Raw genomic sequence first — 25266 nt, forward strand, 5'->3', positions numbered from 1 at the left:
ACAGGTTTTATTCATAAAAGCCACACACACACAATAATATTAAAAGGATACTAACACTTATTGAATATCTAAATAGACAGGGTGAAGAAGGCATTTTAGTTAGCTTAGGCATAAGAAATACTTTCAACTCTATATCTTTTTGGAATATTAAACACATTAGCATTTTTACATAATTTATTTCTATATTAAACGCTGTTTACAAAGATAATATTGCTTAAGTTAAACTAGGCCCTTTTGTGTCTGAGTCTATTCACATAACTAAAGGGACTAAGCAATGCTGTTCTATTCACTCTATGTATAGAAGCTTTTGTCTCTTTAATAAGAAATAATCGAAAGATTAAGGGTATTAATGTTTATAACAATTATAACTCCAAAATAACTCTTTTTGCAGATGACGTTTTACTCACCCTATCCAATTCAGAGTCTGGATTGCAAAAAATGGACTTAGTTATAAATTGTTTCAAAGAAATTTCAGGACTTAATTTCAATAAACAGAGATCTAATCATTTTTTTTTAATAACAAAGCAAAAACTCATCCTAGAGAACAGGTACATTCTTTAAATTACTTAGGTATAACCCTAAACAACACTATTGAAGCAACAAGAGAAACTAATTATAAAAACATATTATCTTTAGTAAATAACTACATCAGTAAGTGGAATAACATATTCTTCTCTTTTGAAGATAAGTTGCAATTAATAAAAATGTTCCTTTTGTCAAAGATTCTCTACATAAAATTAGCCATTGGCACACCTCATGGAAATAAATTTACCAGAGATGTAAATAGAAGTTTATTAAACTTTTTATAGTTCCCTAAAAAGAATAGCTTATATCCATCACATTAGATCTTGGGATAAAGGTGGCATAAAGTTCCTAGATATAGAAACTTACATAAGAGCCTAGCTGCTTAAAGATATCATAAGCTGGGTAGACCCAAATAATACTTCTAATTGGAAGTCTTTACACTTATCTATATATTTAAATGAAAATATACTATTATCAAAAGTTTTTATTAGTGAATCTTTTAATAAACTTTGGTATTTTATTTGCCACTTATTACAATACAATGTTGCAGAACCTACAGAGTCTAATATCATAAACAACACCTTTAATAACTTCAGAAACATAATAAACTCCAATGCAGATATTAAAATTTAGTTTAATTTACTTGTTCCATTCAAAATTACAAAAAACTTTCCAGATAAGTTACACTTTAAACCTATCTATGAATGGAAAAACAATACATTTGTATGCTGGAACCATTGTATAAGAGACTTAGAAATTTTAACTGTGCAACACATTATTAAAGAATTCAATCTACAGACACAAGACTGGTTACTATTGCAAAGTATAGTGAATTATTCAAATGATCTAAGTAGAATTATTAGTAACTCTTCCTATAAATACCAACCACCTTTAATTTTTTATATATTTGAATTATTGTACAATAATTTTAACTTTAACAATATAATTTCCAAACTGTATGGTATACTAATAGGATATAAATCTGCACTAACAAATAAACATTGGAACTCAATAACTAAGGGTTTCTCTATCAATAATACTTCACTTGATAAATCCAAATTATCTTCTATAAAATTAACATCCTGTGGACAGTATTGGAGTATTTTTACATGGAAGTTCCTGCATGGAGCCTTTTTAACCCCTGAGAGGGTTGCAACATTTAATAAAACTGACATAATTTGTTGGAGATATTGTTCCCCATGTAAAGCAGATTGGATCCACATTTTCTATGAATGTGCCTGTTTGAAGTACTTTTGGGATAATATTGAAGTTTTTTTAAATCATTATTTACAGATAATTTTTCTCTAACTAAATCAATAATATTCTTTAATGTAAATGAAGGTTTTGTAATGATCAATACCATCTCATACCTCTTAAGGACAATACTAGTGATTGCTAAAAAGTGTATAATAAGAAAAATGGAAGTCCGACACCTCTCCAACTAAGGAAAATTTTCTGAGCCTCCTTGAAGAAGTGATTTCCAGAGAAGCCAAAACAAAAGAAGTGAGAATAAATCCGAGAAATGTTGTTAACAATCCTTGGATAAAGGTTTCTTTTCTCATTTAAATTTTTTTTAAAGACTCTAACTCTAACTCTTTTTGAATTATATGATGTTTATTATGCAAACTCTTTGCTATTATTTTATAATTTTATCAATTTTGGGCTTCTGTAAACAGTATATATAGATGTAGTGTATCTTTTTCATTGTTCTTTTATGTTTGAAAATTGTATCCATGATGTTAATATTATTGTTAAAATTATCATTTTCTTACTTCAATAAAAATAATTGATCAAAAAAAAAACTTTGTGACTAGCACATCAAGAAAGGATTGGGTCAAAGTCTACAACATAATGAGTATGGAGACGTGTAGTTGCTGAGTTGTGATAAGTGAACTACCTCACCAAACTGTGACTTGACTATGACAAAGTGTCATGTGCACTATGTACTCTTGTGTTAGTTTATGTGTGCATCTTACCTGTTTGTCTCATTTTCTTATCATCTTACCACATGGCTCTTGTATTCACTGAAGATACTCTGACTGCATAGGTTCAGCTGACCGTGGCTGTGCATTTATACAAAGTCAGTGTCATCTTCCTGTTTCAGTACTCAGCTATATAATGATGATGGATCTCATACAGCCAACATTATTTCAAAAAGACTGTGTGCTCTGTGCTACCAGACATTGCCATATAATACACTTAGGAATCACATTCTACATTAACATTTAGATTTAAGAAAAATTATTTAGTGCAGGTATCCGATAAACAGAGAAACATGGTACCAGAATTTACTTCTGGTGTGCATGTCTGTGAATTCAGTGGGTAAGAAGAATATCCTCAAATTGTCAACGAGCAAAGCATTACTTAAATGTATAAGCAAATCAGGCATTAACAAACACTTCTTCACATTTGCATGGTGAAAAAATTTTGATTTTTTTTTTTTATTTTAGGCCCATTTTAAAATCAGACAGAACACATAATATTATACATAACCACAGCAAATTGAATATCATACAAGGAACAGAAACAGAATTTGCAGTGCAGTCTGTGGTTTTTGGAGAGTGAGTGAGATAAAATGTGGAAATGAAAGCTTAAATATTATTACTCTTAACTATGGTTGTGCAGTATAACAGGAAGATAATGGGTCCAGTTATTAGACATCACACAACATGGAGTAGATCTGCTTTGCAGTAGAACTGTATACCAAAGTCCTACATGACTAATGAGAAGTGGTACAAAACTGGGTAACATACTATACTGAGTCTAACCTCATTTTGTAGGCATAGTACTCCATACATAGAGCACACAAGTAAATGACCCTCTCCAGGCCTGCATACTAGTTAGAAACATACCAGCTGCATGTGGGCTACTGCCAATAGGATAACATTTGAAACTTAAACTGTGTTCCTATCATGGTGTAAGGATCAGGTTTATTTCAATCCAGTGAACGGCGATATCGCTGAATGGCACTGCATCAAAAATCCAGTATCTCGAACTCCCATACCTCCACTAATTATATACACCATCTCCGAGATCACACTACAGTAGGGAAAAGGGCAACTTTCCTGATTCCACTGTAATGCAATCTACATCAGGATGGTCAGAGATACTGCATTTTCAGTGCAGTGCCATTCGGCAATGTCACCATTCGCCCGTTCGGCAATGTTACCATTCGCTGAATTGACATAGACCCATAATGATCATGTCTGCACCGATCCCTCTTCCCTTCTGATGTGCTGTTCAGCTATCACAGCTGCATAACAGGTGGGCAGCTAGAGTGCAATGCATATTAAGATTAGCTTCACAGGAAAACAACAGCATTCTCACACTTCAGACACAAGTACACTGTATACCAAGGCTGTCTGCTGGCAGTGACAGAGGTGCACTAACACAGCAGAGTTCATTGTTCTCCTTTGCATACATAACTTCAAATCCTGTCACTGTTATGCTATACAACAAGGTAAGCTGCACATATGAAATTATACAACAGAGTACAGTACACATGGTAGTTCTCATATTCAAGCTGCAGTCTTGTGATACAGTTCACCTAAAGGAAAGCACCTGTAAATTTAAGCCTTAATTTCAATGCATGCACACACACACACACACACAAACATGCACACTAATACACATTATCACATGCCAAATGACAGCCACACATATACTGATAGATACAGATGTTGATAAAGATGTAAACATGCTATAGATATGTACTTAAGGTCTCATTTTCATATTGCACATGGGCATCCAATACAAAAGGTTTAATGTATTACACAGTGAAGGTTGACTGAATCTTTCTTGTAGTTTTATTAAATGGTTTGTCTGTATGACCTTTTTACCCTTTGCTTTGGTTTACATGTCTATATAGATAAATACATAGAAAGACAGATTGATTGATATAGATATCAATAAATATATATCTATAGTAACTATAATGATTTCTAGTGCTCAATGATACCGAATCAAAAAGATTATTGAAATGAGAGCTTCACCAAGGCAAACTGGTTTCACTAAATTAGCATCATCAGTGTCATCTATAGATCGATAAATAAATATATGCGATTACTTTTGAAATATTTTAATGACTCATGTCATCTGATTAGAGGAAATACAGTAATCACATTTTTGCATTACTGATATATTTTAGGCCCCATTGTCAGGTATAATTCGCCCCAGATATTAACTACTTGCTAATAATGTTAATGTTAAATGGCACATCTACGTACTGTATAAAAAAACAGAATATAATAACATATTTTGAAGGTTTTCTGAATAATTCAGGTTTTCCAGCCCTGTGATTTTTCTATTAAGGAATCATAATACCTTTAGAAATTGTTTCAGATGGAGTGCAACCTTGTAAAGTATTGCAGGACAGAACAGTGAGGTATTAAGAGTCTAGTGATCTATCTGGAGTAATTAAACATGCCCTTTAGAATTAGATATGCTACAGAATATGCTTTAATGACTTTTGCATGTTCACACTGGTCAATGTTTAAGCTGTTGCCTACCATTTCCCATGAGCTTTATTGATGGTGGCATTTTTATGTCTTGGCTATTTGTTTTGTAATCCAACTTGATCTGTAAGATACTTACTACAATCTGTAAGATACTAAATGCACATGCAGAAATTCTTGCCATTCTCTTGCCCATAGGGGCTATATATTGGGTAAAATCGGGTTGTATTGGCTAGGCTTGCAAGAGCCCTTAAGCCAGTAAACTAGTAATCGTCTATGAACCTGTGACCTTTATGTCCTTTTTTATGAGATAATTGGTATTGCACTAGGATTTATTTTTTGTACACTGTCTTGTAGATCTTTAGAATCTTTTATCGAAGTAACTACATTATCCATTTCCAGTCATTAACATATTTGGTTATCCACGTCTGATGCCCTTTCCAGTTCATAGGCAGGCCCATAACAATGATTCTATATACTCTGAATCACCATGGTGATCCATCTCCATGGCAATGCCCAGACAACCAGTGGCTGATGCCCTTTACATTTCTTAGGCAGGCCCACTGCAGTGATTCTACACACTATGAATCAACATGGTGGTCCATCTCCATGGCCATGCCAAATGATAATGGAGCATAGATGGGAAAGCAACCTACAGTAATTAGCAAGGTGCTCTCTTCCAGAAATGTCTGCATTAAGGAATTTATGCCTCTGAGTGATTTAGAACATTGTTAAGGCATGTAAATTAGCACAGCCAGCCATGACAACTAACACAGCCAAAATGCCAGGTTCCCCCTTTACTTCCAGTGAGAAAGATCACATAAAAATAAGAATTGGAGAATTTAAAAAATATATTGTGATAGTGGGGTATAAATGTGAGTGTGTGAGTGGTATTTTGTGTGTGTGTGTGTGTGTGTGTGTGTGTGTGTGTGTGTGTGTGTGTGTGTGTGTGTGTGTGTGTGTGTGTGTGTGTGTGTGTGTGTGTGTGTGTGTGTGTGTGTCAGCATGCTGTTAAGCCTTTGTGAGAGTTTAAACATCAAACAATCAGTCTATTATAAATTAGAGAAAGAAAACTATGTTACTATTTTCTCTTACCTCCACCTGGATGGAAATTCAACCAGATTGATTTTAATTCTGACACAAGGTATTTATGCTTTGATAGTTAACATCTTTTAAAATCATTTCCCCATTCTCTTATTGGGTATAGTAAAGGGAGACTGTCTTCTACACAGTTTAAAATATGTTTATGCTTTTTTCACTGCAGTTAGCTTTTATTGTGTATTAGTGTACACTTCATATCAGTTACAGCTTAATTCTTTCATTGATGATGGAGCTTGCATATTTCTGTGACACCTGTAAAAATGCTGTGGGTGTAAATCCTATAAGAATGCAAGGAACAGCAGCAGATAAGGACTTCTGAATTCAGAATACATGGTTCCTTACTATAAACATTACCATCTTGATTTCTGTTTAGGTTCCCAAGTCTGTATGTAGTGAAAGTTGTTCAACTGGCTATAGAAAAGCCAACATGGAAGGAAAGCCTATATGCTGTTTCCTCTGTATTCCATGCTCTGAGGGGGAAATCAGCAACGTAAGCGGTGAGTAAAAAATATGAAGCAGCTGAAAACATTTCTCTATTAATGTAGCAAAAATTGTTCCTTAAATAAACTGCATGTTTGGTTTTGGCATTTTAGTTTGCAGGTAAATGAATTGATGAACAATACATTTATATCTGTACAGCTCATCTCACTTCTATAGATAAACATTTACAAATGCAGTGACACCTTTTTACTCCATTTACCCACTGTTAACAAAGCTTTTAATTTCATTTGATTTCTGCCTATTCAGAATGAAACAATTAAGACAATTGTCTCATTCATTTGGATGATCAGCTTTGATATACACGATCATGTATCATTTCTTCACACTTTTTTTCCCTCTTTACCCATTACTACTAACAACCTTCTCTTCTGTTCTCCATCTCACACCCTTCTTACCTCTACTGCTATCTCTTTCAACTTCCTAAATCTTCCTTCCCATAGTCTTCCATTCATTTTCTTCTTACACACTGTAACTTCTGCAACATCACTGCTATACCCTCTTAAAGTCTTTCCTAACTCTAAAATCTCTGTCTTTTCCTTAGTGCCATGCATTTAGATTCAACCATATTATTATGTCAACTATAATTATACTATACTGTAATTAGTTTACCATGTGTGTAATAAGTGTATGTATATAAGTATTTTATATTCACCTAAACTTCCACATCAATGATAGCTATACCACATTACAATTAGTTTGTGTGTATCAAGTGTGTGTATATACTCCAAATATACTACTGTTAAGACATTTATTTCATCCCTTTGTGCTGTATATACTCAGTCTGCCTTATGATGTACTATATATTCTGTTTCTGTTTTCTTGTGGAACTTTTCTCTCCAGGCCTCCACTAAAAATGGACTCTGCTTAGCCCAGCAGACTTTCCCAGTAAACAAATGTCAATAAATAATAAATAAATACATACATACATACATACATGTCTAATTTGCCAGTGCAAGTCTTAGAATTTAGATAGCAAAGTCTACACGGAGCAACTCACACTCAGTAAAATAGATGCAAAAAATGGAGTGAGAGTGAGGCTGAAAGAGTATAAATATGTGGGCAGCATACATCTCAACCTCTTACCCCAAGAAATCTGGGCAAAGCCTGACATAATGGTGCAAAAATATTGACAGATTGTAAATATTGCTCTTATAAACTTGGAAAGTTACTAGAATAACAGGGTGTGTATTAAACGGATTTCAAAAGGATATGAAGCATGAAACTCAAATATAATTATTTACTAATTTCATTCCTGAGTTCATCTCAGTGAATTTCCAGAAAACCAAGAATTTTATGAGGAAACACCAAAATTGTGAGGCAAAAAACTGGATATTCTGTAAAAATCTGGACAGCTGAGAGGTATGGCGGGCAGAAATGAGAAACAGCCAAAGAAGGAACATTCTGCACAAATGATCCTTGATTTTAACATATGAAATGTCATGATAGACTAGGATCTATTCTGGGATTAATTTCTCTATGTCTTAGATCCACTAGGAGCAGGGTCAGCATCTATTACCCCATTAATATAAAAATAAGGAGAAAAGTATGTGAAATAATGAATCAAGGAAGAGGGGTGTAGCTCAGGACTGGAAAAGAACATTTACAACTAGTTATTGTTATTATTATTATTATTGTTGTTGTTGTTGTTGTTCTTGTTGTGTTGTTGTCATTATTGTCTTTGTTGACTTGGAAAAGTTCAAATGGACAGAACCCATTTTCAGTGGAGTCTCAGGGAGAAAGATCTAGCAGACACATTTAAGATAGTCATGACAAAACTTTTTTTTTTTTTGCAAAGGTACATTACATAAATAGTTCTTAAGACATCTAGATATAAATAGGTGATTGTTCCATACTGACACTATACAAAGATAAAACAACTATTTATTCACTATTGACATTATACATAATATTAAATTCAAAGTATCAGACATTTAGTATGCAAATAGTTAATGTACAATATCTCTGACAAACAGACATTAGATAAGACACAATACATGGGAAAGGAAAGATTTAATAAAGATCTTAGGAATAAATAAAATTGAGGCATGTTGTGAGAAGCATTAGTCGGCAGGAGGATAACAGTTAAATTTAGAAGAGGAAGGGAGTCATTGTACAGGCGATGAGTCAAGGATAGTGAGTGTAAGAATACTGAGGTACATACTGGCATAAAACCTGATTGTAAGAGAGTGGTGTAGTGTATTTGAAGTGGGCCTATATCACGCTGTCGAACTCTTATAAGTTCAGACATCATATGGTTGACACCACATGATCAAACTTTTAAAAGTTCAAACGTATCAACAGAGATCTCCGTACAGTGTGGACTGGGAAGATTTCTCTTTTCTGTACTGTAGTGTGATCTCAGACTTAGTATCTTTAAAGAGCGGGGGGTTGTGGGGGGTGCTGGGGGGCTTGCCCCCCTGCTTAAACCATTCAGGTAGGCTTATTCTTTGTTTTTTTTTTATTACATTTTCAAACTTTTCAAACTTTTCAAACTTTTAAAAGATCGATCATATGGTGTCGACCATATGACGTTCGAACTTTTAAAAGTTCAGTTATGTAATATAGATGCTTTGAAGGAGATGGATATAGTAAAATGGTTAGAAAGAAACTGAAATGTCACATGGTAATTAAGATAAGAAGGTAAGTGAGAAGGAGTGGTAGTAGGGCTTATTATGTAGAATGGGACAGAGTTTATAAAGGGTTGGTGGTATGAGCTGACAAATAAAAATGGAGGTCCACATATAAGGAGCATGTAGACAACCACATGTGGTTTAGGTGTTTTTATTTTAGTAAGAGCTTAAAGGTGGAAAGTTTCATGGTCTGTTTTAGGTATGTTGAGATGATGTTCCAGAGTTTAGATATGTAATAGGAGTATGGTCACTTGCTGAGTTGTTAAATTTTTTGTGATTGGTGAGTTTACTGGTTGAATGAAGGTCTCTACTTGGACAGCAGTGCTGTAGGGTATCCTTTAGTGCTGGAAATTTTTCTGGTACATGTATAAAACTGTGGTCAGTAATAAGTTGTGAGCATGTTAAATACTTAGGTAGCTCAAACCAGTTTAGCTGTTTCAGAGATTTGCTGTGATAAGTCCTATATTTAAGGTTGGTAGCAGGTTTGGCTACTTTATTGTAACAGGCAGAGACTTTAGCTTGAAGAGTTGTACTTAGGTTTATAAGAATAGTTGAAGAATATAGTAGGGATGGAAGAAGGTAGGTAGATGCTCGTATTTGTCTGTCAGCTAGTGTTTGGATCAACAGTGGGAGACATGTTTATGGTGTGCTTTTTAATGGCTTGCAATATGTGTGGGTCAAATCTGACGATATTGCTGATTAGGATGCTTAGAAGGTTTGTTTTGGTTATACTTTCAATGTTCATGTTGATAGATAAAGATATTTTGAAAGATTTTGAAAGACTATTTTGATATTGATTAGGATTGAAGAGCATAACTTTTTTTTTTTTTTTTTTTTGGATTTAAAAGTAAATTTGCATCTTCTACCCAAGTTTTGATAGTAGTGAAAGAATTACAGCATATTGAACTATGCTAGCTGGATGGTGGTATGTAGTTAGTTTATGAAAATGTTGAATAGGAGGGGGCCTAATATTGATCCTTGTGGGGTGCCAACAGTGCCTGGTAAGAGGGAGGAGAAATTTTGTTTCCATTTGACTGCTTACTGCCTGACAGTCAGTTAGCTATGGAACCATGAGAGAGAGAGGATTGGATAAGGCTGTGGGAAGAAAGTTCCATAAGATGATGTTGATGGCATACAGTGTCAATTGCTTTTGATAAATTTAAGAATAGGAAGATATCAGGTGTCTGTCATTCCTATGTTAGTTTATATTGGTGAAGTTGGGGAGATCAGCAGTGAGGTCTAAAACAATACAGGGCTTTGGAGGGAAGACTGTTAGAGTTAATGCACTGCATACGTTGCCAGTGGATGCATTTTTCTAGTATTTTGACAGGGTAGGATTGCAATAGGTCTGTAGATGTTCAATTCTGTTGATATGCCATCTTTATGGACTGGTATTATATAAGACTTTTTCCAGATGGATTGGACATATCACTCAGATGTGGATCAGTTTATAATTATGGATACAGGGAAGTCCACTGTTTCAGCTGCTATTTTTGTGATATTCAGTTGGAAGCTGGTCAGCAGTTAAAGTGGTTTGCTTTAGTTTCAGCAGATGTTTTCCTACAGTAGATGTGGATAGTGGGAGGAAGGAGAATGAATGTGAATGGTTTTGGCAGGATGGGGGTAAGAGACTGAGGGGGTGAAACTGGTGTTATTATTAATTACGGTTAGTATTGTCTACGTGAAGTAAGAGTTGAATAGAGATGATATTCAGTCAGTGGTGTTAGAAGTAGAAGGAGTGAATTGTGGTGGTTTGATTAGGATGTGTTAGTTTGTTTAGTGTTGACCAAAAAGTGTTTTATTTATGATTATTTTGGAGGCTGGTATAATACGCTTGTTTATCCATTTTAATCCAGTCCTTAGTGAGTTCTTTGAGATGCCTAAATATATTTAATGTATTTTATGTTCTGCTTTTATGTTAGTCTTTCTAAGCTTTAATTTTTTGAATTTGAAGTTCTTTTTTCATTTGTGGCAACAACAGAAACAAAGGAGCACAATTCGTTTGCAGGAAATATAAAGCACAATTCGGTTGCAGGAAATATAATTTAATTTCTTTATTTTGCTATAGTGCAGGAATTGATTTGACTCTTTTTTTTCATACTAGGACTGTCTCTTGAAATGCTACCAATACAAGCTGATACTTCTTCAATGTCAAAATATCATCTCCCTTTTCACAAGATTGGTGAGGATATTTAGGTTCCAACTCAATGCCAGTAATGTTGACATTGTTGTACCACTCTTTGATTTATGACCCTCAAAGGTGCTTTCTTTTTATCGGATCCTAGATCCCCTCCAAGCTTAATATGTAAGACACCCTTTGTAATAAGCTTTTGCAACCTTACTACCATCCTGTTTTTTTTTTTAATTTCTTAAGTATCCATATTATACAGACTAACCAGACAAAGATCTTTGCAACAACAACCTCCTTCCTGAAATGTCATTAACAATCTTCCCCATGAAAGGAAACTAGTGAATAACTGACATGCCTTGCTATGTAGTCATTTCTGCTCAAACATTTCAAATAATTTGGTATTTATATTATGAATAAAACAAAAAGGGAAATTGTCCCAGCAATGTGTGACAAGAGCTCATCTCCACCTATTGTCCATAACGTAATAAAACAAACATCTAATACAGCACAAACTTCTTCATCTTTCAGTAAGGGAGCTTTAGATTCCAGCTTTTCATTCTTCCTCTGCAACTGCTTGCCACGTTTTTGGCAGCTGTGATCCTGTATCACTTACAAAGACCCTTCATCTGAAACATAATCCCTCCCTGCAGTCCCCATTAGTTTTTTTTGTACTGTTGATTCCATTGCTTTAATTTAGACCCTTCGCGTAGTCCCCCAATTACATGATTAAGATTTAATTAACAACTAAGTGACTTAGAGGATTCCCATGTGACAGTACAATTTTGTTGTGGGTTCTTTTCATAGTTCAACTGCCTTTAATCAACTAATATCCACTTGTGCAACTTACAATGCACATCCTATCTGAGAACATAATCATAAAAAAAATGTATCTCAGTCTCCTAGTGCTATGCTCTTCACCAACAGCAACTAGGGCACAGCTGGCCTGCCAGCCAGTGCAAAGGCATGCAACAGGACTTATTCTCCACTTTCTGAACTTCCTCAGGTGTCCAACATTTCCCAATAATGTCTTTCGCCTTGGAATCTACTCCCTGCAAGAAGTAATTTTTCAAGGCACACGCTGGGGCTCTATATACAACCTAGAAGTGATCATTATTATAGTTATATAACTTTATTAACAAGTAACCATGAATCTTCACTTTTCACCTTCTGACCTGCTTTCTAATGCAATAGTTCAAACCTGTGTTCCAAACAGTACCTTGACCTCATCTCATAGACTGTAGTCTGTTAACTCTTTTTGTTTATTAATATCTTTTATTATTCTATTAGGAACTACTGTTGTCGAGGCACCTTCCTTACCTGTGAATGGTGTCATATCTAATATCTTCTAGACACAGATACTGCACATGAACTGTTTCCATACTGCATATTTTATACTTTGAATTTAATATCATGTATAATCACACCAAAGAAGAAATAACAGTTTTATCTTTATATAGTATCACTGCAGAGCAATTGCTTGTTTGTATATAGATGCCTTAATGTATGTATGCATATATATACATATGTATATATATATATATATATATATATATATATATATATATATATTGGATCTGGTAAAACTTTCTCATGCAGTAAATCAAGGTTTTGATGCTGTCATCTCATCTCGTGAAAATCATGTTTGGTTATCTGGAATTTCATGCTTTCAATGTAGATCCATATATATATATATATATATATATATATATATATATACATATATATATATATATATATATATATATATATATATATATATATATATATATATATATATATATATATATATATATTAAAACAAAGAGTTAGAAGGTCACACCGAAAAAACAATCAGAAAAAATCTAAATGAAAACTCCAGCCAAGCCAGAAGTTCCAATGAGTGACCTCCCAAACCTCCTGTAACAGAGTCACATGGGATATATGCAAATGACCCTTATGAACATCAGGTGTTTCAGCTATATGGCGATTCTGATTGCCCATGACTTTTACGTTTGAAGTCATTTTAATGGACAATGTTTCTTATGCTTGGTCAAACACTCTGCTTATGCTATGCTGACGAGGTCATAACAAGGCCGAAATATGCATATCCATGGCTAGTGAGATTTGGCTTTATTGGCTTGTAATTGTCCATTAAAACGACTTCAAACGTAAAAGTCACAGGCAAATAGAATAGCCATACAGCTGAAACACCTGATGTTCATAAGGGTCATTTGCATATATCCCATGTGCCTCTGTTACAGGAGGTTTTGGAGGTCACTCACTGGAAGTTCTGGCTTGGCTCTATATATATATATATATAGATGTATCTATCTATCTATCTATATATATATGTGTATATATATATATATATATATATATATATATATATATATATATATATATATATATATATATATATATATATATATATATATATATATATTTATAGGTCCACTTCAAAACACTGAAATCTCATAACATTGAAATTTATAACACTGAGACCATAACATCGAAAATTCAAAACACTGAAAACCAAAAACAATGAAACTTCAGAACATTGAAACTTAGCTTCATAATATTGAAAACTACATTGCACATGTAAATAAGATCCCCTCCACCTATTACACCGAATAACTAACAAACACACTTTCTGCTATGTTTCTGCAGGGGGGCAAGCCCCCCCTGCACCTCTAATGTGGGGTTCTCTGCCGCTCACACTGCCCATAAATTAATTATACCGACTCCAAGATCGCACTACCATATAAAAAAAGTAACTTTCCTAACCACACTGTGAGGTTAGGAAATTAACTTTTTTCCACTGTAGTGCAGTCTTGGAGATGGTATATTTAATTTATGGGGGGGGGTGCGGGACAGAGCCCCATACATGGGGGGAGCAGGGGGGGCTTGCCCCCCTGCAGAAATATAGTAGAAAGTGTGTTTGTTAGTTAAGTCTTGTTATAGGTGAAGGGGATGTTATTTACATGTGCATTGAAGTTTTCAGTCTTATGAAGCAAAATTTCACTGTTGTGAGTTTTCATTGTTTTGGGTTTTCAGTCTTTTGGGATTTTGATGTTTTGGTCACAATGTTTTGAATTTCAATGTTATGAAATTTCAAAGTTTTGAAAAAAACATGTATATATATATATATATATATATATATATATATATATATATATATATATATATAAAATATGTATGTACATAATCTGTATCTATATCTATATATAGCTATATCTATATCTATATATATATATATATATATATATATATATATATATATATATATATATTTATATATATATATTTATTTATTTTACATTTGTTTACCGGGATAGTCCGGCTGGATATATGTCCATTTTCAGTGAAGGACCAGGGAGAAAAGCTCCAGATAACACAGATAGAACATAACAGATATGAGTCAGACATATTTACAAAGCCCTCTTTTAGGTACTCACAATATACACAGTGTGTAATAGTATACAAAAATAAGTGGTTCCAGCAAGCTATTATGAGCAAGATATGCATACAATATTAATTTAAATAAGGCATTGAATAAGTAGTGGTTAATCCGGGTTAGTACAGGGACAATGCCAGTATATTTTGTATATGTATATTCAAATATACCAAAACAATGAAACGTGGACTATGATGTTTGCAGATGACATTGTGATCTGTAGTGAGAGTAGGGAACAGGTGGAGGAGACCCTGGAGAGATGGAGATATGCTCTAAAGAGAAGAGGAATGAAGGTCAGCAGGACTAAGACAGAATATATGTGTGTGAATGAGAGGGAGGATAGAGGAATGGTGAGGATGCAAGGAGTAGAGGTGGCGAAGGTGGATGAGTTTAAATACTTGGGGTCAATAGTTCAGAGTAATGGTGAGTGTGGAAGAGAGGTGAAGAAGAGAGTACAGGCAGGATGGAGTGGGTGGAGAAGAGTGTCAGGAGTGATTTGTGACAGACGAGTACCTGTAAGAGTGAAAAGGAAGGTCTACAAGAGGGTAGTGAGACCAGCTATGTTATATGGGTTGGAGACAGTGGCATTGACAAAAAGGCAGGAGTTTGAGCTGGATGTGGCAGAATTAAAGATGTTAAGATTTGCACTGGGTGTGACAAGGGTGGACAGGATTAGGAATAAGTATATTAGAGGGTCATCCCAGGTTGGAAGGTTTGGAGACAAAGCCAGAGAGGCACAATTACGGTGGTTTGGACATGTGATGAGGAGGGATGCTGAGTATATTGGGAAAAAGATGCTAAGGATGAAGCTACCAGGTAACAGGAAAAGAGGAAGGCCTAAGATAAGGTTTATGGATGTGGTGAGAGAGGACATGCAGGTGGTTGGTGTGACAGAGCAAGATGCCGAGGACAGGAAGAAATGGAAACAGGTGATTTGCTGTGGCGACCCCTAACGGGAACAGCCAAAAGAAGATGATGATGATAGATATATAGATATATATGTATATATATATATATATATATATATATATATATATATATATATATAATATATACATATATATATATATATATATATATATATATAAATAAATATATAGATGTGTACATATATATATATATATATATATATTATATATATATATATATATATATATATATATATATATATATATATATATATATATATATATGGATTCACTTTAGATGCTTGAAATACTGAAATATCGAAATTCAGTATTTTGAGCCCATAAAGTGAAATCCTGAAAAGAGCTAAACCTCAGAAACGTGAAATTCAAAACCTTGAATACCAGAGGTTTTAAATTAGTGCTTCTGGTGTTTCGATGTGGTTATGGATTCAGGTAAGTGTGTATGTGTTAAGGGTTTTGGGTAGGGGCTGTGGTTTGTGTTAGTGTGTTTTGTTGCTGTGATGTGTGTGTGCAAGGAGAATGTGGCTTGTGTGGTGGTCTTTTGTGTGTGTTTGTATGTAGTGTGACCTCGGAGTTAGAATATTTAAGTAGGGAGGTGTGGGAGGTGCAGCCCCCCACTTGAGGGGTGAAAGGGGACTTTTATGTAGTAGATAGCTTGTGTTTGTGTGTGGGGAGGAAGATGTGTGTGTGTGTGTGTGTGTGTGTGTGTGTGTGTGTGTGTGTGTGTGTGTGTGTGTGTGTGCGGAGTAGAAGTGCTAATTCAAATTCTCTGGTGTGCGAGATTTTGAATTTCACACTTCTGATTTTTTGTTGTTTTTAGGTTTTGACTTTATAGCCTCAAAATACTGAATTTCGACATTTCAGTATTTCGAGGATATAAAGTGAATCCATATAAATATATATATATATATATATATATATATATATATATATATATATATATATATATATATATATATATATATATATATATTGATATATATATATATATATATATATATAGCTATATATATAAACAGATAGATAAAGATATAAAGATATAATGACATGAACCACAATGGGTATCAGTGCATTATCTGCCAGATGGTGTGGTCTGTATAATACACAAGATATAATCTACAGTGCATGTTCAGGCTACCCAGGCAGTTTTCATGGCTCCCACATGTCACATAGTGATCTGCACCAGCAGTCAGTTTGTGAGTGGTGACTTCTCACGGGAAATCTTGTTGGTCGTGCTAGATATGCCCTGGAATTCTAGCTCATGACACCCATTGCAAATCCATACAGCCAAACAGACCATGATACAATCATGCATTATCAGATGCCAAATACAATACAGAGCATGTGTTTAGACTGCTAAAGACACACTTTCGCTTGATGCATTCATCCAGTGGGGCCTGTACTATGACCTTGCCATGTGTAATAAAATACTGTCCTTGTGTGCACTGTTGCACAGTGTTAGACTTAGGAAGTTGTTAGAGCAGGGTAGGCTGTTGTTGGATCAGCACAACAGGCAATGAAGGCAGAATCAGATGAAGAGTCAGAGGATGAGCCAGCCATGGGAAATGATCATTCCAGATGGAGGTGAGCACAGTCTGGTGTAGCATTGGCTAACAGGATACAAGCTGTGCATAGTTTCAGAATATAGCACACAAGAATTAAGAAGGCATACTTCAGTAAGTATGATGCTTGCAAAACCAACATCAGCCTGTACTTGCTAGGCTGTGCATCAGACACAGGCACCCCAAGTAACAATGTACAAAGTTTAAGCACAGTTACCATCATTCGCACAGATGCAGAAGGAAGCATATGAGTAAATGTCTTTCTTAGGGAAGTGTTTCAGCGTTGAAAAGTAACAAAATAAAAACCTCATTTGTGAGAGGTGTATGTAACTGTATGGGGGTTACTGCTGAGAAGCCTGGTGTCAACGGAGGATATTGGAGGCGGTGGCGGTGTGAACATGGGTTTGCAGTCACACAACTTCAGCAGTTGCTGCAGGACTGTGGCTTTGTCAATTGGATAGGTCTAAGGCATGCTTAGCGGGGGGAGGGCAGGGGTCAGCATCATGTGCTTGTCTCTGCCGAATAAAGGTGGGTCTGTCACAAGTTATACCTAACGCACCATGACCCTGGCTTTATGCTGCTGTGCTCTGAAACCTGTAGTAATGTTTGCTATGAGATACGCCAACATGATGACTAACATGCCCATAGGGTTAGTCCCTCTTGGGAGAAGACTTCTAAAACAGATGTTGGTTTGGAAGTTGTAGCATTGCTAGAGAGGAATCTCACTAGTCCATGGTCACTTTGGTTAGCACCTGTTGATGTCTAAATGACCCTCTCCAAGAACAGCCCCTCACCTCTGGCAGGTGAGACAGAGTAGACATTGCAGAATCCTGTGTATGATTCTCCTAGGAATCACACATATGAGAAATGCACTCCTTTGATCAACATGCTCACTCTGGAACAACTTCACTCCCTGCTATGAGTGTGGCTCCATGCTGGTCCTGCACATATGTTGGGTTGCAGCCACTGACATGCCAACATCAGGGGAGGGTGGTAACCATATCTCCAATGAGTAACATTACAACTCCCATGTGCACCTCTCTGCCCACAAGTGATAGCAGCATATTCAGACATCTGTCTAGTGGGGCCAGCACACTCCTTTGAGTGACAGAGTCTCATCAGTCAGTCCACTCCCTAATGTTTGGGTAACCTGGGTATCTGCAGGCATTGAAAGACTGTGTCAGTGGTCTGTGTTGGGGACACGGTGGTCAAATTCCCTGTATCTAGCACATACTCATTAACAATGCCAGCTCTTAGTCATCATCATCAGAGATTGCAGATTTTCCAACAGCAGGTGGGGGCAGTTACACACCTGCGAAGACACCAAATCAGCAAATATCCAGTGTATAAGTATGACCCTGCACCACAACTATGCATGCAACTGAGATTTTTGAGATTTTTTAAAAATACAAAAGCAATGACTGTTCAATGTTATTAGTGTGTCTGTGGTCACGTCCTGTTGTTTAGGTGGACAAGTGGGTTGGGATGTTTAGGCTTTTTTTTCCTTTTTGTGAACATGTCTCTGGGATTTTTTCTCTACCCCACAGTTGGAGATGTATTTTTCTGAATCAGTAGTACAATTGCAGCATTATATGGAGTAAATATATAAGCTCATCAGTAGTTCGGTGGACATATTACCTTATACTCTTATTGTCATGTAATTTTTAAAATATCTTTAATGTGGATTTGCAGGACTAGTATGTATCTGTGTCTGTCCATTAAGCTAGAATACTTTTGCTGCTGCATGTTAGTGTGAAACAGATTTGAAATATGTGACTGGGGTTATTATTATTTTATTTTTATTAAATTGTTAGACACAGACATATGAGAAGGATGCAGTTAGCTATGTAGTTAAAATTGCTAAGTTTGGATGATTTTGTGGATACAAATGACTGAATCTGTGGAGCTGATAAAGTTAAAAAGTCACTAGACTGTCTTTGCAGGGCTAGTGTGCATTTGTGTAAAGCAAATTGGAATACATTACTATTGTCATTTTTATCCCAATCACATATGTGATGTGCACACATCCAATAAAGTAGCCTCAATTGCTGAGCATCAGTATTGCTGGATTATAATAACAGCAATATGTGTGTCTTTCTGTGGTTGAAATGTTCTGAAATCAGTACTTTTGCCATTATTGGTTCATGCATTTTGTTTCACAGCTTACTGGGGAAAAGTTCAAAACTACAATTTTATAATACACTCTAACAAATGTTGCTGTATTAAACAATAAATATAATTTAAAAATGTGAATAAAAGAACACATGCATTTATGCACAGAATTAAATATGTGTGCAGGGGCCCATAGATTGAAAACTGCCCAAGGTACACTTAATCCACCACTGGTCAGATTCATTTTAATGAAATGTGAGTTTTAATGCATTTTCCAGGAATGTGTGCCAAGTCTGTTTTCAAGGTGTGACTGTTTCATTTTGTTTGGCACATGGCCATTAGTGTTTGTGCTACAAAATTTAAAATAAACGTTTTAAATTAAACTCAAATCTCTGTAATTATTGAAAAAAATAAAGAAGAAAATAATATGCTTACTGACATGTTTGAACTGTGTTTATGGTAATTAAAGAGAGACAGAGAAGTAATATGACACTGGAATAGCTGCAGTGGGGCTGGTCATTAACCTGCCTAGGGCTATATTTGACCATGTTCTAGCTCTGGGTATTCCACACATCCCATGAGTCTGCATATGAGGATGACGTAGCTGCACCAACACCTGCATGGTGTTTCTATCTAAATACTAGTGGTCTACTATTTCTGTGTTTCTTTATCAAAGAGGGATGAACTGTTACTTGCAGATGGGGCCTTCTGTAACATGTTTAGAGATGGTGAATCTTTGTGACTACTGCCTGTGAGTGTGTCCCTCATTAATGAACATTTATGCTAATCCTTCTATTACATGTACATCTTAGCATGGTCATTGTCACTGTTCACTAGGATTTTATGGCATCCATTTACTATGGCTGGCACCAGTCATCATGCAATTTTTATACTTTTCTGAATAGCTCTACCATATTGTTTGCTATCATGTGCAGTTGCTGTCATCCTAATTATAATAATGTGGCTTGTTACCATCTCATATGTATTTTGCATGCTGTGCTAATATTGATATTTCACAGCTTTCTGCAACTCCACCACTCATCATTTAGTTTCAGCTTCAGTCTTTTATATTGTCTTATGTGTGTGCATACATAGTGTGTGTGTGTGTGTGTGTGTGTGTGTGTGTGTGTGTGTGTGTGTGTGTGTGTGTGTGTGTGTGTGTGTGTGTGTGTGTGTGTGCATACCTGTGTACATCTGTGTCGCTTTCATGTTAGTACATGAATAAATGAGTTTTTGTGGGTTCTGTTTAAGCATCTTTATTCTATAAAAATACATCACTGTAAAGGCTTATTTGAATATGACTAAGTAACTTATATACAAATTCATAGCTGCGATCATGTATGCTCACTCACTGGCTGCTTTTACAAAATGGCACTAGGAATTGCACATCTGGAATTCATACCTGCACACACAGCTTTGCATGTTTCTTAAAGACATAGCACACACACACTACACTCTGATCTACATCTTCCTTCTTTGAGAAATAGATCATGCAATTTGTCATGAGTTTATTTAGCATGCAGAAATCACAGATAATCTGTAGACATGCATTATACAATACTAAGTACACATATATATATACAATCCAGTCCACGTTGCTGTGTATTTCACACTAGCCATAGAAACTCATCCATATCATGTGACCTAAAATTGGAAATCAGATTTAACAACTTGAACAGTCTCTGCAAAATGGTTGACCTGTGGAATGTTCAAATTACTTTCTGGAACAGAATCAGACTTTTGAACACATACTGGTCTCGAAACAACTGCGGAACAAATTGTTGCGAGGAAAATCAACTGTTGTAATACGTAACTGTGCTATCTTCTCAGGCAACTTATGAGGAAACACAGTACGTTACGACCACAAATACATTTATTGAATACAACAAAAAATAGCAGCAAAATACAATCTTAAAACTTGAGTTAAGCGCTTTCACCTATCCATAGTAGGCTTCTTCAGAACTCATACATTTGAAATAAGTGCCATTTTAAATAAACTTTTAGGCGCGAAACTGGGCTAACTGAACAGCTGATATTTAAAGTGCTACTGTGCTTTTTAATAAATATGACAACATTAAAAAATCAAAAGCAGATATGTTATAAACTGCAAGTCACACTAAATGCATAAACTGTACATTTACCTATGTACTAATGAATTCATTAACTGAACCACAATGTTCATTATTGCACATTTTATATTATCAATTCTTTTTTTCCTTTTCTTTCTAATAATGTTAGAAAATAACAACCATGAAGTATGAATAAAATAAATGTTGAATATTAAACCTGAAATAATAGATATTATAAATATACTGAATCAATTGGGGGCTCTAATATATCCTTTGAATTTAACTTGTAAACTTTAATAATTAAAAATGAAATTAATCTATATATTCCATATAAAATTGTGCATAAATGTCACTCTGTAATACTCTAAAGTGCAAAATTGATGTTATTAAAGCATAAAACCTATTATAAATATAAGAATTTTAAAAATTGTACCTTTTATATAAAATATTATTATAAGTGTAAATAACAATAAATATTATAAATTTTAAAATAGAAATATTGATGTTAATGAAGTATTTACATTAGTTTAGGAGGGTGTGTATAAGGGTGATAATATAATAACACTATAACTGGATCTATATAAAATATATTGTGTTGAATGAATTCATTTAGTCAATAAAGGTTTAATAGCTATGGTGTCATTTAATCCTGGTAAGGTGGCAGCATCTGTGTATAATTGCCACCATATTTCTCTATAACTTAATACATCTTTGATGTTGCCTCCTTTAGGATCAAATTTGATCTGTTCTAGTATGGCAAATTTGAAACTGTGTTGAACACCATAACATTCCACATGTCTATACAAGGCATTATTCATATCTTTCCTTTTAATACAATATGAATGATCGTAAATTCTTCTTTTAAATGCCCTCTCGGTTTTGCCAATGTAGTAAGCTGTACATACTTCACACTTGGCAATATAGACAACATTTGGTGTATTACAATTCCCCTTTACTGGTCTAATTTTAGTCCCATTACAATTGTCCAAAACCACTTCTGTATGACACATAATATATCTACACTGATTACACTTCCCACATTTATTAGTAAAAGTAGGCTCCCCACAAATAACACTCATGTTGTTTGTTGTATTACCAGTTTCCAAAATCTTTTTCAAATTGTGGGTCATTTTATACACTATTAGGGGCCTTTCTCCTAAAATTTGGGATAATTCAGGATTTACTAAAAAAATTTCCCAGTGTTTGAACAGTATTTCTTTAATTGTGTTGATGCATGGAGTATAAGGTAATATACAAGCCATTTTGTATTTGCTTGTAGACTTAGAAACAGTCTCTAGAACCATGTGAGGACTTACACCCAAAATTGGAAGGTACTTGCAATCTCTTTGGGAAATCACATACTTTTTAACATCTTCTAACATAGTTTTGTTATATTTCTTCTCTGTAAACATGTTGGTAATATAGTCAACCTCTACTAAAAAGTCCTCATATCTTGAAGTCATTCTAGCCGCTCTAATGAGTTGACCTTTAAAAATATTATGAAGCATTCTCCTTGGGTGATTGCTGTCATATTGTAAGTAGTCGTTAGAGAAAGTACTCTTTCTATATATGTTAGATTTATAGCCTTCCTCATCATGTGTAACAATTGTATCTAAATATGGTAAGCCTTCTTTACCTATTGAATAAGTAAATTTCAAAAAACTGCTACTATTGTTGATAAAGGTAAAAAAATCGTTTAATTCATCTATATTGCCTTTCCATAGAATATATATGTCATCCAAGAAACGAGTGTAATGGGAAATATGTGTAATATATTTGCTCTTAAATAGTATTTCCTCTTCCCAGTACAACATGACTAGATTAGCAAAAATTGGAGCACTAGCTGAACCCATTGCCACTCCTTTGCATTGTTTATAATGTTCACCTTCAAATAGTATAAAATTGTTCTCCAATACTAGAGACATACAATCCATAATCAAACATATCCTATCCCAGTTAATATTTGTGTGTTTCCTTATGCTTTCACAAAACATCTCTAAACCTTCTTTACTGGGTATACTGGAAGAAAGATCTATAACATCTATAGTCACATAATACATATCAGTGACTTCTAGGGTCATCGGAAATTTCTGTAAAAAGTCCCAGGAGTCTTTAAGTAAGTGGGGGATATCATTATAAATATCTTTAAGCCAAACGTCAACTAATTTGCCCAAAGGAAAAGTTTTTGCTTTGCTGCCTGACACTATTGGTCTAAAAGGTGGGTTGGTTAAATCTTTATGTATTTTTGGAATGCCCACCAAGGTCGCCATTTTAGGATACTGTACCTTTAAAAAATTATATAAATCATTATCAATACGATTATCGATCCAAAATTCTTCCAAATATGAATTAATTCCCTGGTAGGCAATATTAATTTCATTCAATGAAATCGTAGAATAGTTACCTGTTTCAGTTAATATGGTGTGTAGTTTGGAAATATATTCCATTTGGTCAAATAAAACAATCCCCCCTCCCTTGTCTGGCTTCATTATACGTATGTTATTATTGTTTCTCAACTTAATCAACATGTTTACAGAGAAGAAATATAACAAAACTATGTTAGAAGATGTTAAAAAGTATGTGATTTCCCAAAGAGATTGCAAGTACCTTCCAATTTTGGGTGTAAGTCCTCACATGGTTCTAGAGACTGTTTCTAAGTCTACAAGCAAATACAAAATGGCTTGTATATTACCTTATACTCCATGCGTCAACACAATTAAAGAAATACTGTTCAAACACTGGGAAATTTTTTTAGTAAATCCTGAATTATCCCAAATTTTAGGAGAAAGGACCCTAATAGTGTATAAAATGACCCACAATTTGAAAAAGATTTTGGAAACTGGTAATACAACAAACAACATGAGTGTTATTTGTGGGGAGCCTACTTTTACTAATAAATGTGGGAAGTGTAATCAGTGTAGATATATTATGTGTCATACAGAAGTGGTTTTGGACAATTGTAATGGGACTAAAATTAGACCAGTAAAGGGGAATTGTAATACACCAAATGTTGTCTATATTGCCAAGTGTGAAGTATGTACAGCTTACTACATTGGCAAAACCGAGAGGGCATTTAAAAGAAGAATTTACGATCATTCATATTGTATTAAAAGGAAAGATATGAATAATGCCTTGTATAGACATGTGGAATGTTATGGTGTTCAACACAGTTTCAAATTTGCCAACTAGAACAGATCAAATTTGATCCTAAAGGAGGCAACATCAAAGATGTATTAAGTTATAGAGAAATATGGTGGCAATTATACACAGATGCTGCCACCTTACCAGGATTAAATGACACCATAGCTATTAAACCTTTATTGACTAAATGAATTCATTCAACACAATATATTTTATATAGATCCAGTTATAGTGTTATTATATTATCACCCTTATACACACCCTCCTAAACTAATGTAAATACTTCATTAACATCAATATTTCTATTTTAAAATTTATAATATTTATTGTTATTTACACTTATAATAATATTTTATATAAAAGGTACAATTTTTAAATTCTTATATTTATAATAGGTTTTATGCTTTAATAACATCAATTTTGCACTTTAGAGTATTACAGAGTGACATTTATGCACAATTTTATATGGAATATATAGATTAATTTCATTTTTAATTATTAAAAGTTTACATGTTAAATTCAAAGGATATATTAGAGCCCCCAAATGATTCAGTATATTTATAATATCTATTATTTCAGGTTTAATATTCAACATTTATTTTATTCATACTTTATGGTTGTTATTTTGTAACATTATTAGAAAGAAAAGGAAAAAATGAATTGATAATATAAAATGTG

The 25266-nt window shown here is 34.4% G+C and overlaps 1 protein-coding gene across 1 annotated transcript in view; it reads left to right on the top strand.

The window, feature by feature from the left end:
* Nucleotides 1–25266, top strand: part of LOC122791485 (extracellular calcium-sensing receptor-like) — an 88688-nt gene that overhangs the window by 39363 nt on the left and 24059 nt on the right. Inside the window, exon 4 of the mRNA XM_044059228.1 lies at nucleotides 6454–6577. Within this exon, the coding sequence (XP_043915163.1) occupies nucleotides 6454–6577 (124 nt within the window). The remainder of the gene's footprint in view (nucleotides 1–6453; nucleotides 6578–25266) is intronic.

This window comes from Protopterus annectens, chromosome 17.part0 (genome assembly GCF_019279795.1).
Source record: "Protopterus annectens isolate FY-2018-M chromosome 17.part0, PAN1.0, whole genome shotgun sequence".
In the NCBI taxonomy this organism is placed as follows: Eukaryota; Metazoa; Chordata; order Ceratodontiformes; family Protopteridae; genus Protopterus; species Protopterus annectens.